The 19,043-nt window shown below is 37.1% G+C and overlaps 1 protein-coding gene across 2 annotated transcripts in view; it reads right to left on the reverse strand.

The window, feature by feature from the left end:
- Positions 1 to 19,043, reverse strand: part of VWA8 (von Willebrand factor A domain containing 8) — a 325,814-nt gene that overhangs the window by 159,597 nt on the left and 147,174 nt on the right. For both annotated transcript variants that reach the window (XM_004759284.3, XM_045076623.1), the window contains one exon: positions 4,862 to 4,938. In XM_004759284.3, the coding sequence (XP_004759341.1) occupies positions 4,862 to 4,938 (77 nt within the window). The remainder of the gene's footprint in view (positions 1 to 4,861; positions 4,939 to 19,043) is intronic.

Genomic DNA, 19,043 nt, shown 5'->3' on the forward strand with positions numbered 1-19,043 from the left:
AATTTACAATCAGAATTGACTGATGCAATTCAGCCTAATACATCTTTCTTTAAAAATATTTTGGTGTTCAATATATACAAATGGAAAAACTGCCCCATCATACAAAGGGACTTTCACCTAAAGTGACTACTTTCTTTCTGGGGCATAAATGTGTGAGCTAATTTCAACCTCTGATGTCATCTTTAAGAGAAGTTGGTTTTTTGCTTGACTATTTTAAAAGCTAAATTTTTTTTTTTAATTTTTATTTATTTATTAGTTTTTTATTTTTTTATAAACATATATTTTTATCCCCAGGGGTACAGGTCTGTGAATCACCAGGTTTACACACTTCACAGCACTCACCAAAGCACATACCCTCCCCAATGTCCTTAATATCTCATAAATTCTAAAATTTAAATTCATTTGTTTTTGCTCTAAGTTAACATTACATGCTTAAGTGGCATCAGAGTACATACTAATGAAAAGTTTTTAATTAAAAGTAATTACGTATTTTTAACGGTACCACTGTATGGTAGAAACTAAACACATGCAACCAAAATAAAATAGCTCAAATTCTCCTAAGAACGAACAACTGAAATGCTCACTGTATCATACTTAAAATGTAAAAAAATGGGTCTTTCCATGTGCCTTGTGGCTCAAAAACTAGAACTGTGATGTGATCAACAGAAGTTACTCAGGTGAGGGGCACCTGGGTGGCTCAGTGGGTTAAAGCCTCTGCCTTCGGCTCAGGTCATGATCCCAGGGTCCTGGGATCGAGCCCCACATCGGGCTCTCTACTCGGCAGGGAGCCTGCTTCTCCCTCTCTCTCTGCCTGCCTCTCTGCTTACTAGTGATCTCTCTCTGTGTCAAATAAATAAATAAAAATCTTAAAAAAAAAAGTTACTCGGGTAAGAAATAACAAATGAGTCAAACTTCATGATTCTTTCATTATTTTCCTCAAACTTGGTCTATAAGGTCGAAAAACTGGTTTTAAAGCTTAAAGGTAAAGGGTAAAAATAGTCAGCTTTTCAGATTCAGGGGAACATAAAATATTGAAATAATTTTAAGTAAGAATAGTATTGTAGCTTCTTAAAGATAGAAATTATGTTTCTTATCTCTTTTGGTATCACCTAAAACACCTAGTTCTATAGTCTGACATAGTAAATTCCTAAAAAAAGAAAAAAAGGGAGTTGAAATTCTTAAGGCATCATTTATTCATATAAAGAATATCATGAGAAGTTGTGGAAATAGGCTGGAAATTTTCTGAAATTATGTAGGTGACCTATAAAAGTTATAGAGTTGGGTTGGCCTTGCCATGTTAATTTACAATAGCAAATTAAAATTCACATATATTTTGTTAAATTTATTCCTAAGTGTTTCATGTTTTTATGCTATTATAAATAATATTAAAAATTTTTTTATTCAAATTCATTTAGCCAATGTATACTACATTATTAGTTTTTGATATAATATTCAATGATTCATTAGTTAAATAACACATCCAGTGCTTGTCATATCACGTGCCCTCTTTAACTAAAAACTAAAAAAACAAAAACAAAAAAACCTATTTTTCCACTGCCCACTGCTATTATATAAATATACAACTGCTGATGTACATTGACCTTGTATCCTATGATCTTTCTTAATTCACTTATTCTGATGGGTTTTTTTCCCCATTGATTTCCTAGGATTTTCTATATATACAATCATGTCATCTTTAAACAAAGACAATTTTACTTCTTCCATTTAAACATGTATTTCAGAGGTACCTGGATGGCTCAGTGGGTTAAAGTCTCTGCCTTCGGCTCAGGTCATGGTCTCAGGGTCCTGGGATCAAGCCCTGCATCAGGCTTTCCACTCAGTGGGGAGCCTGCTTCCTCTTCTCTCTCTGCCTGCCCCTCTGCCTACTTGTGATCACTATCAAATAAATAAATAAAATCTTAAAAAAAATAAACATTATTTCGGTTTTGGTTTTTTCTTGTCTTATTGCACTGGCTAGAGCCTCCAGCATAATGCTGAATAGTGAATATCCTAGCCTTTTCCCCATCACAGAAAGAAAGCATTTAGATTTTCACCATTAAATATAAGTTAGCTGCAGGCTTTTCATAAATGCCTCTTAACAAGGGGCACTTGGGTAGCACAGCTGGTTAAGCACCTGCCGTTAGCACAGGTCATGATCTCAGAGTCCTGAGACTGAGCCCCTCATTGGGCACCCTCTTCAGCAGGGAGCCTGCTTCTCCCTCTCCTGCTCCCTCTGCTTCTGTTTTTTCTCTCTCACATAAACAAACAAACAAACAAACAATTTTTTTTAAAAGGCCTCTTTTCAAGTGAAGAAGTTTCCTATTTTTAATTTGCTGCCATGTTTTATTATGAATGGGTATTAAATCTTCTCAAGTGTTTTTTTTTGCAATGATTGAGACAATCACATGGTTTTCCCCTTATGTTGTAAATTAAATGAACTACATTATTTAATTTCAAATATTAAGTCAACCTTAAATTTCTGGGATAAAACTCACTTGGCTATGATGTATTATCCTTTTTATATATTCTTGACTTTGTTTTGTTAATATTCATTAAAGGTTTTTGTATCTATGTTCATGGAAAGCGCTGAACTATAAATAATGCAGGTCTGTTGCTGAAAGAATATTCTCAGCTTTTGTTTTTCTGAAATTGTCTTTATTTTTAAAGAATTTTTGGCCAAATACATTATTCTACATTCACTTTTTTTCTTCTTTTGGCACTTTCAAAACAATCATTTCATTGAATTGTGGTATTTATTTCACATGAAAAATCAGCAGTTGTTTTTATTATTTTCCCCTATATGTAATTTGTCTTTTTTTCTCTGACAGTTTTAAAGATTTTACCTTTTAATTTATTATTATTATTTCTAAAGATTTTATTTATTTATTTGGCAGACAGAGATCACAAGTATGCAGAGAGGCAGGTAGAGAGAGGAGGGGGAAGTGGGGGAAGCAGGCTCCCTGCTGAGCAGAGAGCCTGATTTGGGGCTCGATCCCAGGACCCTGGGATCATGGCCTGAGCCAAAGGCAGAGGCTTTAACCCACTGAGCCATCCAGGTGCCCCTATTTTACCTTTCAATTTAACAATGATTTGAGTATAATGTATTTTTTTGTGATTTCGTATTTATCTTGCTTGATAGTCACTGAGTTTCCTGGGTTGGTGATTTTATATTTTCAGACAAATTTGGGAAATTTTCACCATTATATCTTCAAGTATTGGTCTGCCCTATTCTTTCTCCTTTCTTTTGAGACTCCAATTGCTTATATGTGAAACTGTTTTTTAGGGTTGAGAATTCCTAATTATTCCCTTATTATGTTCATTTTCCCTCTTTAAATGCCTAAATATATTTATGGCAACTGTTTTGTAGTCTCTATCTGCTAATTCCACCATCTGTCACTTTTGGGTTTATTTCTATTGACCAATATTCTTGCTTCTTTGTATGTCTAGTAATTTTCTATTGAATACTTGACATTTTGAATGCTATGTGTTATTGAATGGATTTTGTAGTCTTCCTTCATTTAATGTTAAGTATGTTTGGCTAAGAAGTTAACACACTTTTGAATAAGATTGATCTTTTAAAGACACTTCCCCTCTAACATCTGTCCCCTCTAACATCTGTTTTTAAAGTCATTCTGTTTGAGAAAAACTTCTAAAATACTACTAAATTGCAAGGATTCTTAATTTCTCACGGCTTATGTTTTAACTTATTAAGGATGGGCATAGAGTAGCTTTTACTCTAGGGGCAGATTGGTTCTACTTCTAATGCACATGCTTTATAGAGTATCTTCTGAATACCAGGAGTGTTTAATGAAAGCTCCTAACCACCTGGAGCTCTGACAGTTGTTTAGCTCACAGATCCCTGTAGTTGTAAACCTCCTACTATTTGTGAGTCTTGTTTTATAACCCTTTATTATGGTAGGACTAATCAGATACCACTTACTCTGTTACAGCTAGAGGTGTAAATCCCAAGAGGGAGCTTTTGACCACTTCTCAGCTTTATATTAGTTCTCTTCTCTTTTTCCTATGCTGCATTAGTTCTGTCTTCTTTTCTCCTACATTTTTCTTCTAAGAATGAATCATTATTCAATCAAAGGACCCAAATGAGAAATTAATTCTTACAAATCAACCCAATGTTTTTTTACACTACACAATATTTTTTATCTCCTGGAATTAAAATAATTCAATCTAGTTTTAGTGGTTACTACTTGGTATATTCTTTGATTTCTCTATTTCTTTCTCTTTCTCCCCATCTTTCTCTCTCTCTCTCTCTTTTGGTGATCTGCTACTTATTTTTATTTTAGAAAGATTTAGAGCAGGTTAACTGAGAAAGCTAAAAACAGTTCATGTCAAGAATATCTATCTGATTAAAAGGTGTCCCTGAAGCAGCATTCTGACCACACAAAACTAAATGATCCACAAAGTGTTTATAAGGAAGGCAAGGAGACTAATAACTTATTTCTTCTACATTTTTGATTCCTTACCTCATATCTGAGATCATATAGTTTATTGTTTCTCCTTGTGAGCTATTTTAGCTTCCTTTTAGCGAAGGGTTTAGTCTCTACATATTTTTATTCTAATTTAAGAGCCTTTATGTTGACGAAATCTGCTCCTAGAATATAATGTTCAACACTCTCTGTTCACAAAATATCTATTAATTCATGTTTATAAAGCATTAGTCACTAAAAAAAAACAAATTTTGCAATGTTTTATTGCCTTTTAAGGAAAAGAGAGATAAGGACAGGAGGAACAGAAATGAAACTGGTTTATAAAATGCGCTTTTAAGAAAGTATTTTTAAATTGTGCTGGGAGAAAAATAAACTATTAAACTAGATCTCAAGAGGTTTGGGTCTTCTACTCTTACCTGTGCAGCTGGATGTATTCTCGGGGTCTGTTGAGCAGGTGAAGGAATCTGTCAACAATCTTATTTTTTCCGACACCCTGTAATTACAAAGAGAACATTAAGTAAAAAGAGACTTTTTTGGAGGTAAAACAAGTCAGAAGATCTTTTGCCAAAACCTACTTTATCAAAGTTTGCACTGTTTCCGCTCATTATTAATGAAAATATGCACATATACATATATATACACATACATGTTTATATATAGCAAACAAATACAACTTCTCTTACACAAAGATTTTCTTACAAATTTACTTCTAAATACACTAGCTTTGTTTACATCAAATATACTAAACATGCTCTTCTTATTTAAAAGGAACTTCATAATTATTTTTACCCTTCTACAGCTTGTTTTTTTCTGTTTCATAATTTTACACTTATGTTTAGACATTACAATATTAACCACTTCAGATTTGAAGAAAGGCATCAAAAGGAATAAAGGAAGTATAAAAATAATGAATTTTGTTATCAGTTCTTTGGAAGTATGGTTTTCAGTTACAGGCAGATAAATATAATACTATACTTCTGTTTTAATCAAACACTCCTTTCTTCTCTTTCTATCCTACTTTCCAGTCCTTCAAAACAGTAGAAACCTAAATTATAACCAGTGTTTATTAATATAATTAATTAATAAGTCTCAACCATACCTACTCTTGCCAGGAATGTCCTCATTTCCTTACCACTTATTGATGCTGAAAGTTGCTGTCTTTTTGTGGAAGACAGACTATTAAAAATGGAAACTGCTCCCATGCCAGTTCCCCATTTTCAAGTTTTCAAGTAGAGGGGGACTCTATTAACAAGTGGGTTGCATGAGGAGAGTAGAAGTGGTTAAAAAGCTAAATTCCATATATTATATGTTCTAGCAATAAATAACTTATTAATTTCTTATACTGTGCCAGACTCTATCCTAAGTATTTGCATGTGTTCTTTCATTTAATCGTCATAACAGTTCCGTGAGGTAGGTAGTATGATTACTCCAACCTCACAAATCAAGATCCCAAGACTCAGAAAAGCTAAACAACATATTCATGGTCATACAGCTAATCACAGGGGAACCAGGATTCAAATCCGGGTCTGTCCGGCTCTGATGCTCATGCTTTTAGTCCCAACATAATGGATTATATTTCTTTCAGTCTGAAATTTATTCAGATAAACTAGATCTTGAATTTTCTCTTTCCCCACTTGCAGGAATCCATCCTAAAGAAATAGACAGATTAGGGAAAGGCATGGTGCTGAGCAGTGAGGACAGAAGAAGCCCAATAGAAGGAAACAGGCATTAAAATTGGTATTTCTGCTATATCCTCAAATATCTTATAAAGAAAGCCATTCTAATAAGCACTAAGGATAGAAATTCAAATCAACCAAATGAATATTTATTGAGCATCATCAAAGTCCTAGAACTGTGACAGTTCCTCTAAGATAAACAAATTCTCAAAGAAATTATTAGAATTTGTCCTTCACAATTCTCAAAGGGAGGCAAGACACATATACACATGTGGAGCACAGAAGACAAGCCACCAGGGTAGATAAATAATTGTTAATTTATATGATACAGGTTCTTTTTTCCCCCTTTCTTTTTTTTTAAGTAGGTTCCATACCCAATGGAACTCACAGCCTTGAGATTGAGAGTCACATGCTCTACCAACTGAGCCAGCTAGAAGCCCCCTATGATACAGGTTCTCACAGCCTTAGAATCTTTCTCTCTTCTCTTCTCTTTGACTAAATATATCATAAGATGATAGATGTAAGAGAGGTTAAGGGGACTGGACTGATTACCAACTACTTAATAAATAAGACAGAGGTATGTAGCACACATAGACAGTAGCAAGCAATTAAGGTCCATTGTACATCCTCAATTCAGAGAGAAACACAATGAAATCAATGGTTAAAGAAGGTCAATATGACAATAATATGCAAAATATACTGACTGACAAAAGGAGAAACTGGCTCCAGGAGACGGGCTGTTTATTTATTCAACATAAAAACAAACATTTATTGAGTGCTGGTATGTGTCAGGAGAGAAAGCAGTGAATAAGGCACTGCTCCTATGGAGCAGTTTCTGCTCCTATGAAGCTTCCATTTCAAGAGCGTGGAGACAGACTGGAAGGTAGATTAGAAAAGTAGGTAGAAAGGCAGCAAGATATAATTAGACAACTAAATAAATAAATGAGACAATGATCAAATAGTTATATTTTCTATATACAATTAAGATAGGGTGAGGCAATACCAACTGGGTGGTCATTAATATTGATTTAGAAGTGAAGACTTTTCCTTAGGTAACTGAAAGCTAAGATCTAAATGACAAGGAGCCAGTTCTAGGATGATTACAGACAGGGCATTCCAGGAGAAGAGTGGCTACAGCTGATCCCCTAAAGTGGAAATAAGCTCAGGATATCTGAGGAACAGCCAGTGTGTTCAAGTGTTGTGGGCAAGAAAAGAATACACAAGATAACTAAAAGTTAGTAGGGCTGTGGGGCACCTGGGTGGCTCAGCTGGTTAAGCATCCTACTCTTTTTTGGCTCAGGTCATGATCTTAGGGTGGTGAGATGGGGCTCTGCGTCAGGCTCTGCACTCAGCAGGAAGTCTGTTGGAGATTCCCTCTCTCCCTCTGCCCCTACACCCTGCTTTCTTTTTTTTTTTTTTTTAACGTAAGTAGAGTCTAATCAACTAAGTTTTACAAGCCAAGGTGAAGAAGTGGCATTTTATTCTATGAGATGGGGGGAGGGGCATTTTTAGCAGAGAAGTGACATGAACTAATATAGATTATTAAAAAATCACTTTGTTTAGGTACGGAGAGTGAATTATAAAGGAGGAAGGAAGGAAACTGGGAAGCCAGTTGGAACACTACTGTAAGAGTCCAGGTGAGAGATGGGGATGGCTTAGATTAGCGGGGTATAAATGAAGAAGGACAGATTCCAGGTGTTTTGCAAGTAAAGGTGACAAAACTGGTTGATGGACTGTATACAAAAGGATAAAGGAGAAGAACCACCAGAGATTAATTCTAGATTGTTCCTTGACCAAAAGATGGGAAAGACTAGGGGAGGAAGACTTTTCTCCCACAGGAAAATTAAGAGCTAACGTTATCTTTTTCCAAAGCACTTATTATCATTTATAATTCTAACAACGTATTTACTTGTGTTATCCTCTTCTTCAACTGTAAACGTTAGCTCCTCGAGAGGCTTGTTTCGTTCACTATCGTATTGCTAGTGTCTAGAATAGCGCTGGCACAGAGTAGGCACTCAGCTATTGGTCAGATGAATTAATGATATCTCCCTCTCTATAGCTGTTTATGACAGCAACCCCTGTCGTCCTCAGTACTTCTCATTCCACCTCTCAATGTGTAACCAATTCCTCTCATTTCTGCCTCCAAAATATACCTTAAGTCTGCCAAATTTCTCTGGAATCGTTTTAAACCAAAGGAATGTCATATCTTGTCTAGAACAGCACTTTTCAACCTTTGATTAGCAAATGAGGCAGCTTTGTGATCTTGTTAAAATGCAGACTGATTCAGTAGGTCTGGGGTGGGGTCAGAGACAATGTATTTCTAAGACATTTCCCAGTTGGCACCAATGCTGCTGGTCTGCAGACCATCCTTTGTGCAGCAAGAATACATACCTGCAATGGTCTTAGAACTGAGCTCCCTACATTCATTCATGTTATTTTCAATGTATTTTCCAAACCGCTGCTGGGATAATCTTCTTCTTCTTTTTTTTTTTTAAAAGATTTTATTTATTTATTTGACAGAAGGAGATCACAAGTAGGCAGAGAGGCAGGCAGAGAGAGAGGAAGGGAAGCAGGCTCCCCGCTGAGCAGAGAGCCCTATGTGGGGCTTGATCCCGGGACCCTGGGATCATGACCTGAACTGAAGGCAGAGGCCTTAACCCACTGAGCCACCCAGGCGCCCCTGGAATAATCTTCTTAATGGATAAATTAGATCATGTCTTAGATCAAGAGTTAAATAAGCTCAACCCCATCTGATAGCTTCTCATTGCATTTAGAATAATTCTGAAAATCCTTCCTGTGGCCTGCAAATTCCTATGCTCTACCCATCCCTCCAGCCCTCCTGTGTCACCCTTTTCCTCCCAAATACTGTTCTAGTCACACTCAACTTCCTCCAGTTCTTAAAAGAATCCAAGCTCTTCCTACCTCAGGGGCTTTGCACAAGCACACCCTTCTCCTTAGGGAGCTTTTCTCTCACTAACCATCCTAGCTATTCTCATTCATTATCTTAATTCCCTTCCTCACAAAAGCAAACTTTACTACCTTCTCATGTAAGTCAGGTCCTTCCTCATCTCCCATACTTACCTGTAATTTTCCTTCTTAAGCGCAAATAGATTTATATATGCGACAACTTGTTTAAAATGTCTCTTATCCACTGTTCTGTGAACTGAAAGTGCCATGCAGGCAGAGGCCAGGCCTATTTACTGCTCTATTCCCAGAGCCCCGCACAGAATCTGACACAAAAAAATGTACTCAATAAATATGTGTCCAATGATTGAATGAAAACAGAGAATTTGGAAAGTACCAGAAAAAGGAATAAATCTCAGTAAGATAAATACTATGACCAAGTTTAAAAAGATAATGAATACTGGAAACTGTGACGAGTTATAGACCTGTAAAAACTGAACAAGGTAAATGATCCAATTTATACATTTCACCTACAAAAGAGTCAGTTACCAGAGATGACTGTCAGACTGGCGAACACATAAAAGTAAGAACAATGGATCATTTCACCCTCTAGCAATCTTTTTGATATCTAACTGGATATCTCCCAAAATAGTTATAAGCCTAACATGGAAACAAAGAGAAGGAAAATATTTTCACATTTGCATGTCTACTACAAAGCTCTATAAGCTTTAAATGGCGTGCTACAACAAACATAAAATTTTAAGTAGATACATTCGGATGAGTAAAATGTGTTTGTTAATATATCATGTCTGTTAACTTCAATGACTCCAAAGAAAAGCAAGTATCATAAATGCACTGTAATTTCAGAAATATAGAGGATTTCCTGAAAGAAACAAATCATGAAAAGCTACTCTCAGGAGTTCCTGCTCCCTTCCTGCCTCCAAAGTTACTGAACCAGCCAGGCTTTTTCAGAATGCTCTTGAGCAACACACTGTTATAGGGCCTTAAAAGGACCATAATGTAGGATGTGACATGATGTCCCCAGCTGCCACTAGGGAGCTCTTCTGCTGTTTTCTTTATATTAGGGTCTTCGGAATGTCAACCTCAGCTGTCTTCTTGCTCCATATACTCTCTCTGGGCACTCTCACTCGCTCCCATGACTGGAGTCATCACACATGGCTCACACTTCTTTCCTAAGCTCCAGCTGAGATCCCCTGTCCCAAACTGCCGATTGAACTTCTGCAGATGTTCATACTGGACTCATTATGTTGCCACCGAAACCTATTCCTTTTGCTTTTTAATCCCAGTAAACAAGCGTATTGCCATGTACCCAGATGCTCAGTAAATGAATCTTGGAATGCTTTTGACTACTCTGTTTTTTCCCATGACCCTATTAAAAATGTCATTTGAACCTGTGTGGTCTCTACCTGCAAAATGTTTTTATTCTTACTTCTCACTCCTTTCTCTCCTTCCTATCTTCTCTCCCTCCCTTTCCAAATTCATCAACTATTTTAACACATAATTTTTAGGTGCTGTACCTAACTGAGCAAGATATGAAGGTAAACAGAACAGCAACAACCCATGGCCACACTCACAGCTTACAATCTAGTAGGAAACACAGACAAGTAAGCAACTATGATAGATAAATACCCATAGCAAATGTTACGACACCCAAGATGCCTGAAGATTTTATTTAGCAAAGGGCTCAGGAAGGCCCACCACCCACCGTGATGTCTACTGGGGGACATCAAGGACTTAAAGGGGTAAAGGGGAGGAGGAGAAGGAGGAGTGTTCCAGGAGAGAACAGTATATGTGAAGACTTGAAGGTAACTGTGAGCTGGAGCACTGGACAGGTCTGAGAGAAGTCAAAGGTTAAGCCAGGAACGAGAGAATAGAGTGGTAAGAAACAAAACAAAAATGGCAGGTAGGGTCTAGCCTTGGAAGCCACTTAAAAGACCCAGGACTGTTTCCTAAAAGTACTGAGAAGCCACTGCAGTACAGGAGTCATCGGATCAAATGCTGATTTTTGGAAAATCACTCTGGTATCATGATCTGGAAGAATGAAAGCACAAAAAAGCAGTTTGGAAACTCCTTCAACCAATAGGAGATGATGGTGGCTTCAACTAAGGAGCAGAAGAAATGGAGGGATTTAAGAGATATTTAGGGAAAAGAATAGGATTTGGTGATGGACTGGATGTGGAGATGAGACAGAAGTCAAAGTTTCTATCTCAGGCAACCGGGCTGGTGGGGGCGGAGGGGGGGCGCGGCTATTTACTGACAAATGAAACAGGGCAGGAGAAGTACATTTGCTGGGTGGGGGAGGGAAGTCTAGTTTAAAAAAGACAGTTTAATTTTGGCTTTGTTTACTTTGAAGTGCCTGCTTCCCATATCTGCTCCTTCCTCTCCAATGCACTGTCCCGACTCAAGGGCAACCCATCTTCTTGCTCCAACTCTCAGAAAAGATCCTACTTAGTGTCCCTCTTCCGGACTCACAACAGGCCAGCCCACAAGTTGTTTAATTATTTTTCTAAAACAGAGATCTCATCAGGTCATTCCTGACTTCATTTAAAAGCTCTGATAGCTCCTTCGAAGAAATGCTAAAAGCATAACCTCAGAAGGGATTTCTGTAAATATTCTGAGCAAATAGGAACAATTATAGCGATTTGCTCCTTCTCCCATCCAAGTAGTAACCAGGCCTGACCTTGCTTAGCTCAATTTGTTCTTTCTAATCGTAGTTTTCGCCTAGAACAGGAAATCCCAGGATTACTGTAATTGAATAAATACATAAATAATATCTTATTTTTCCATCATAAAAGTTATACATACTCATTTTCCTCACTGGGAAATGGAAAAAAACAAAACATTACCCAGTGTGCAACTGCCAAAACAAATCTGCTACCATATTCATTTTGTTCCTGTGAATATTTCTCTTTACTTGTCATTATTCTGTATGTAAAAATGTGTGTTCTTTCATAGAAATTAGCATGAAATAAACAGTTTTTACATCATTATTAACTCTTACTGAGGATAATACTTAGTGAGTGAAAATTTAAACAGAGAAAAGGAAGCTGTGAATGAGAGATTCAAAATAATACACATTGTCTCGGGACACCTGGGTGGCTCAGTTGGTTAAGCTGCCTTCAACTCAAGTCATGATCTCAGGGTCCTGGGATCGAGTCCCACATCAGGCTCCTTGCTGAGCAGGGAGCCTGCTTCTCTCTCTGCCTGCTGTTCCCCCTGCTTGTGCTCTCTCTCTCTCTGACAAATAAGTAAAATCTTTAAAAATACAAACTGTCTCATGAGAATGGCCTTTCTTTTACATTACTGTTCTCACTGTGTTCTTTCTGACAATCTACTAGAGAGAAGGGCCTTCGAAGAGGTAGGAATCTGATGTCCCTTTAACTATAGAATTAAGACAAGTAGGGACTATATTACGTCCCACAGATAGGAATCAAACTGAGGATAGGAAGTAAACAAGCTTCCAGTTTCTGTGAGAGAAAATACCAGGGGCCATGACTTTAAGAACTTTGCAAGATTCTGGGATTCTTTCAAATTCCTCAGGTTTATTATTTTAGTTATCCTGTTTCCTCAGAGAGATTAGCAGTGAAATCTTTTAAAGGAAAAGGCTGTAGTAGACTTGTCTTCCTGGACAAGAAGACCATCAGAACTTGGAAAACACCATCTGTATCTCATCAAGGAGGAGGAGGAGAAAGAAGTAGAGCAGGGGAAAAGGCCTAAAGAGGAATGGAGAGCAGGCAAGAGAAGATGAGTCTAGGGATGAGATTTGGGGTAAGAGTAAATGTCCGGAATTAAATGCTGAAGGATCCCTGCGTTAGCAGGTAAACTAGCAAGCTTCTATGTCAGCCCTCTGTAAACACATTCAAGCACGCACTTTTTTTTTATTTTTAAAGATTGTATTTATTTGAGAGAGCGAGCATGAGCAGGAGGAGGGGCAGAGGAAGAAGGAGAAGCAAACTCTCTGCTGAACAGCGAGCCCCATGTGGGGCTCAATCCCAGGATTCTGACCTGAGCTGAAGGCACACGCTCTACAGACTGAGCACCCAGGCACCCCCTCACTCAAGCATGTCCCTAATCAGCCTCCAGAACTTTTGTGCTTCCACATCTTTGCTTATGCTGCTTTTTCTGACTAGAACAGCCCATCCTTCCGCCACCCAGCCATCTTCATCCACTCACTCCTTAGCGTCCTGATAAAATGTCTCCCTTCCCGGAAGTGCCTGACTCTCCCATTCACTTCTCCCCTTCTGCTCTGAGCACCAGAATGGTTTTCTCCTTTGGGTTCCTAAACCACTGTCTGACAGCATTCAGCACACTGTACTCTAGTAATACGTCAGGTGCCTGGGCAAGAGAACTGGCTCCATGAGGCCAGGATCAGCCCCCAGTCCATGTGCCCCCCACGGGCACCTCACATATAACCTGCAGGGAGTAACTACTAAAATTTGAGAAAAGAAAGTAAGAAAGGAAAGGGAAGTCATGCAATGTGCTCCTGTTAAAGGAGGTAGAAAGCTGTTCCAGGAAGCTTCTGCTCCCTTTGTGCAAACAAAGAGGAGGAAGCTAACGTTTATGGAGCCCTCTGCTGTGCACATACACACCCCTTCAGTGCTTAATCACTTGAATCCTCACGCCAGCCCATGTGAGTCGAAGGTAAAGTACCTGTTTTGGAAAGACGCAAACTTAATTCTAAGTAGTTAAGAATCCTGCACATGGTGAGATTTGAAGGCGCATCCATTCTGACTGAACGGACTGGGCTGTTTTCTGTTTTGCCATACTGCAAAAGAGAATGTCAGGAGGCTGCCTTCCTGAACTGATGTGCATGAGAGTTTAGATCTTGATGTCACAGAGTCAATTTCAGTTACTCCAAGGTTATAATAGCCTAGAACATGAGTCCAGGAACTCCCTGTATGAAATCCAAGGTTCAAGAGGGAGAGCAGTGAGAAAGTCAAGTTGGATCTTTCCTTCTGCAGTAATTTCTAAAACAGACTCCAAGCGAGTGTTTACCACTGCTACTGTTCACTTCCCTCACGTGTTTCCCTGAACTTAGGGCATTCCTTCCAGTTCACCCTAATTCTTTAATAACATTCGTGGAGTCAGATCAATCTATATAATATGTATAGATGATTTCTGCAGTGTCCTAATATCCTTTTTTAGAAAGCTACTATATGATTATCATTAACAACTACCAACAGCAGTAAAAAATAACAAACTAAAGAGACTAGTATTACAGTAAAACCAGGAGAAATAAATTACAGCTGCTTTTTTTAAACCTTAAAATGTCCATCAAATGTTGAACTTTCTAATTCCTTGCTTCCACCTGAAAACCTTAATATACTAGCAGTTAAGAGACTTGAATTACGCTCTCTGCTTCATCTGTCCCCAGATGAAGGTCTTTACCACCATCTAAGCCTAGATTTGCTCATTTGAATATAGAGGACCTAGACAAGCTGATCTCTAACCACTATTTTTATTCTAATATTCTATAATCCCATAATAAAATGTGAAATTACTGCTCTATGAATCTCTGGAAGTCTATTTTTCAAATTCTCTCAGTGAATATACATTACTTAGGTAATAAAAAAAATTTATTAAAACTGAATAAAACTGATGTGAATGATCGTACACATTTGCACAAATGTCTTCCCTGTCACAGAGCCAAGGAACAGTACCCAGAAGTCAGACGAGAAGACATACATTTCTACTACACTACAAGTTTGCGTGGCTCACAAATACATTGCCTTATAAAGCTCTCTGTCAAAGTCATAACCTCTTTTTCAAATGGGAATAACACAAGCCACATCCCTGCAATTTCTCTTTGAAATACTGTGTTGCTCTAAATGGCTAAGGTATATACTCTTAGGTAGTTAGTTGGTCATTAGGTCTGACCAAAGGAGCCATGACAAACACTGTGGGGGAAAAAGAATCAACGTATGTGCAAGAAAAAAATACAGATTCAGAGTAAGTGCAGGAAAAAAATTCACTACGAAACACTGGATCGACAGACTAAATGTTAGAGAGAAGGTGGTAGAATGGTAAAAAAGTTCCAGATTGCAATTCAAGCAACTTCACTAAGCAAAGGGTTGGAGAAGGGACACAACACAATATAACATAAAATAAAACTGAATGTCACTGTATTTGATAAACCCAAGTATTTCGTGGGCTTGGGACTCCCAGGCTGCTGGGGCTACTAGAAGCACAGCATACTTTGTTATCAAATTCCCTGCTGCCACTAACCAGCTGGGTACTACAGGCAAGAAGATTTCAGGACAAAGTGTTCAGTCCCTTCCAAGACACTAGACAATTATGCTGGCATGGCAACATGGTGTATTTCTGATGCTGCACGGTAGTAACCTGCCAGGGCTCGGTTCAAATGATTAATTAGCAAAATTCTCACATTCTTTCATTTTGGCAATAGAATATTCACAGTCTCTCAATATTAAATAATTCAATAAACATGACTTTACCAGAAGAAAAACTAAGTCCATGGTCATAGTAAGCCTATGACTAACAGGTGGAATGCGATGCAAAGAATTATATGGAGTTATACAGTAACAATGTGCATAGAGTTCTACTTAGTTGGCACTAAATATATGTTTACTGATTTCATTGTGTATAAATATCTTAAAGTCAAAGGCTATGAAGATCAGAAAAGAAAGCAGTTATTTCTAGTCTGGAAAAAAATGGATACAGCTTGACTCATTGTACAAATTAATCAGGAACTTAAATTGGCTTCACAAAATATACTCTACACAATATTTCCTCAGAAGTTTATCAATATTGGTATAATTCTGAATAAAATGTTTATGTTCATGAACATTTGTTAGCACCTTTCAGGATAAAGAGAACAGGAGGGTGTAGCTTTCCTTTTTCAAAGAGATTATATATTTTCTTTTGCAGCTAAATACAATTACCAGCCTTTGTTTAAATGCTGATTGGAATAAACACACTGTAAAAATGACACTTTGGAGATAACGGAAGAAAACTGAAAATAGGGTATCAGAGTATATTCAGGAATTATTATCAATTTGCTAGGTGTAATAATGAATTGTGGGCATATTAGAAATAAATATTGAAATATCTGTAAGAAAAATGCATTATGTAAAAGAATAATGTATGAAAAGACAACATAAAAGACAACATGTCAGGGGAATAGATAAAACAAGTTGGATAAAATCTGTTAACTTTTGAGGATACATAACTAGTACAAAGGGGTTTTATATACTCTACTTTTTGTAGAAAGTTAAAAAATGCCCTATACACTGTATGTGAAGCATAGTCTTGGCCTACTATAAGCACTCAACCAAAGTTAGCAATTACATAGTATTACTCTTGTTGCTGTTGTTATTACTGTTACTAGTGGAAGCATTAGTGTGCTACGGTGAAAAATAAGTTTGAGCTTGGGAGCCCTACCTCTGCCATTAACTAGCTAATAAGATTTCGAGCAAATATTTTAACCTTTCTGAGTTTTAGAAGGCTAATTTATAAAATGTGCAACATAAAAATATTTACCCCAAAAGGCTGCTGTAGAACTAAATGAGATTTTTAAAAAAAGGAAATTGGAAATTATAAAATGTACAAATATTACCATTTTTAGCCCTTACTCATAAGAAACTTCTAACTCAGTTGTACATGAAATCAAATATATATCACAAAAACTTTAAAAGAGTGACAAATACTATAAAATTTCAGGAAAAATCAAGATTATTTCTATTTGAGGAAGACTTAAGAAAGCCTTCACTGAGGAAGAAACATCTGAGCTTTTGAAAACTGGCAGGATTTTCCTTGGCAAAGACAAGGGGAAGCTCTGTATGAAGCAAACAATATGAAAATGGCAGGGGGGAGGGGAGACAAAAAGGCCTGGTTTACTCTGGGTGGGTAAAAAACTCAAATTTGGAAGAACTAAAATTATAAAAGGAGTTTGGAGCCAGGTCACAGTTTGTTTTGTGTGTCTGCCTATGAAAAAGATTTTATCTGATAGGCAAGGAGGAGCCACTTATAACTTTAAACAGGAAAATAAAATTAAAAGTTACTTTCTAATGATGGAATTGAAAAGAATATCTAAAGAATCAGCACTGTAAAAACATGAAGCACATCAAAGTCAGAGACAGAGAAGATATCCTACGTGAAAGTGAGCCAGAGCTGAGTTTTCATTTGATAATGAACACAGAACGCAATAGAATTTTGTTAAGAGCAAATACGAACTGTGGAATCCAAGGAGAACCTAAGAGTGAAAATTTCACCAGACCGCTATCATGGGTAAAATGATACAAAGGGCTGGCTCAAAAATGAAGAAAGAAACAAAACCAAAACCAAAACCAAACAAAACAAAAAAAGGAAGGAAGGAAGGAAGACAGGAAGAAACGAAACAAATCTGGCAAATTTCTAGATTATATTCATTTAGAAGACATTGTGAATTATTATGTCTCATTAATACAAATTAAAATTTGATGACTTGCTTTGTAATTTTATCTAACATTATATATAGATTTTTATCCCCTAAAATATCACATATTGGAAAAATAAGTCTTATGTAAGGGGATACCTGAGCATTTTTGGAACACTATATTGCTGGAAGAGTTCTTACTTCAAATGCAACTGTCTCTCAAAAGTCAAGCGTTCTTACATAAAATTATAAGTTTATTCTTAGGGAGGTTTTAAACAACATCAAAAAGTATTCACCTGTAGGTTGATTCTATAACCCCAAACATTCACAAGCAATATTTTGTGTACCAAACAGAATACAACCCTTCTATAAATCAAAAGAAAAGAAAATATGGGAAGAAAGGAGTTGGGACAGAAGAAGCATCACTGAGTCAAAAATAAATAAGCATTTCTCTTTTTCCACCTCAGTAAAGATAAAATAAATAGAAACTCATGCCAGTTCGCAGGCTGGCTTTTTTTTTTTTTTTTGCATGAAAGGCACATGCAATGTTATAATTATAGTCGTGGAAAATAATGCATGTAGCAGCACACGTAAGTCATGCTACAGTATGCAGCATTAGTCCTAAGGGGCCATGTGTAACTTCTGGCACCTATTCCTTCTGGCTGACAGGGAGCAATTCCACTTCTCCTACTAGAAAGTTGCCGCACTGTGCCATAAAATCTGACACAGAAAATTGAAAGGATAAAAAAAAAAATCAATTTACTTCACCAAAACAAGATGTGGGCTACTTCATTTTGCAATTTAAGTAATGTTTATGGAACTATTGTCAGCTTCCCAACAGTTATAAAACCTTGTCTAATATCAGGTTTCTTCGAAAAGATAGTATTATATGGAAAGAAAAGGTGTGATTAGGCTTTTGAAGATGATAAACCTTGAGACACTTCAAGATCACCACTTGCTCTTGAATTTGCTCATAGCAAAAGCTGCTCCTGGTAACAGAGCGATCTTTTGAGACATCTCTAAAGGTATAACTTCAACGATGAAAATGTTTCTTTCCTGGATTTCAGCCAGTTTCTAATTTGCAAACAGAAGGCTAGGTAGACTGTATGTATCTATAGGAAGTTTGTATTAAGAACATTCATCACACTTTATTGTGGAATTATACCAGCCCGCTACTGGCTTCTCTGCAAATACTGAATTGGCAAATCTATACTTTCCATCCCCAAAGTATACTTCTGAGATTATTTATTTATATTTGAGTAGTCATCACTCATTTCTAATGTTTTAGAAAGAGAAAGAAAGGAGCCTGATCAACTGCTAAAAATTTATGCAGGTTCAAAATAAATCATGTGGGGGTGCCTGGGTGGCTCAGTCAGTTAAAGGGCTACCCAGGTCATATCCCAGGGTCTTGGGATGGAGCCCCGCATGAGCTCCCTGCTCAGTGGAAAGTCAGCTTCTCCTACTCCTTCTCCCCTCTTGCTGCTTATATATTCTCTCTCTCTCTCACATAAGTAAATGAAATCTAAAACAAAATAAAAATCAAGCAAAGCAAATCATATGATTAAAGTAGGCATTTTCTCACTTGTCACTTTGCATTTGAGTGAAAACACCAATGACATCGCC

This window comes from Mustela putorius, unplaced genomic scaffold (genome assembly GCF_011764305.1).
Source record: "Mustela putorius furo isolate JIRA1106 unplaced genomic scaffold, ASM1176430v1.1 tig00000179_pilon_pilon_pilon, whole genome shotgun sequence".
Taxonomy (NCBI): Eukaryota; Metazoa; Chordata; class Mammalia; order Carnivora; family Mustelidae; genus Mustela; species Mustela putorius.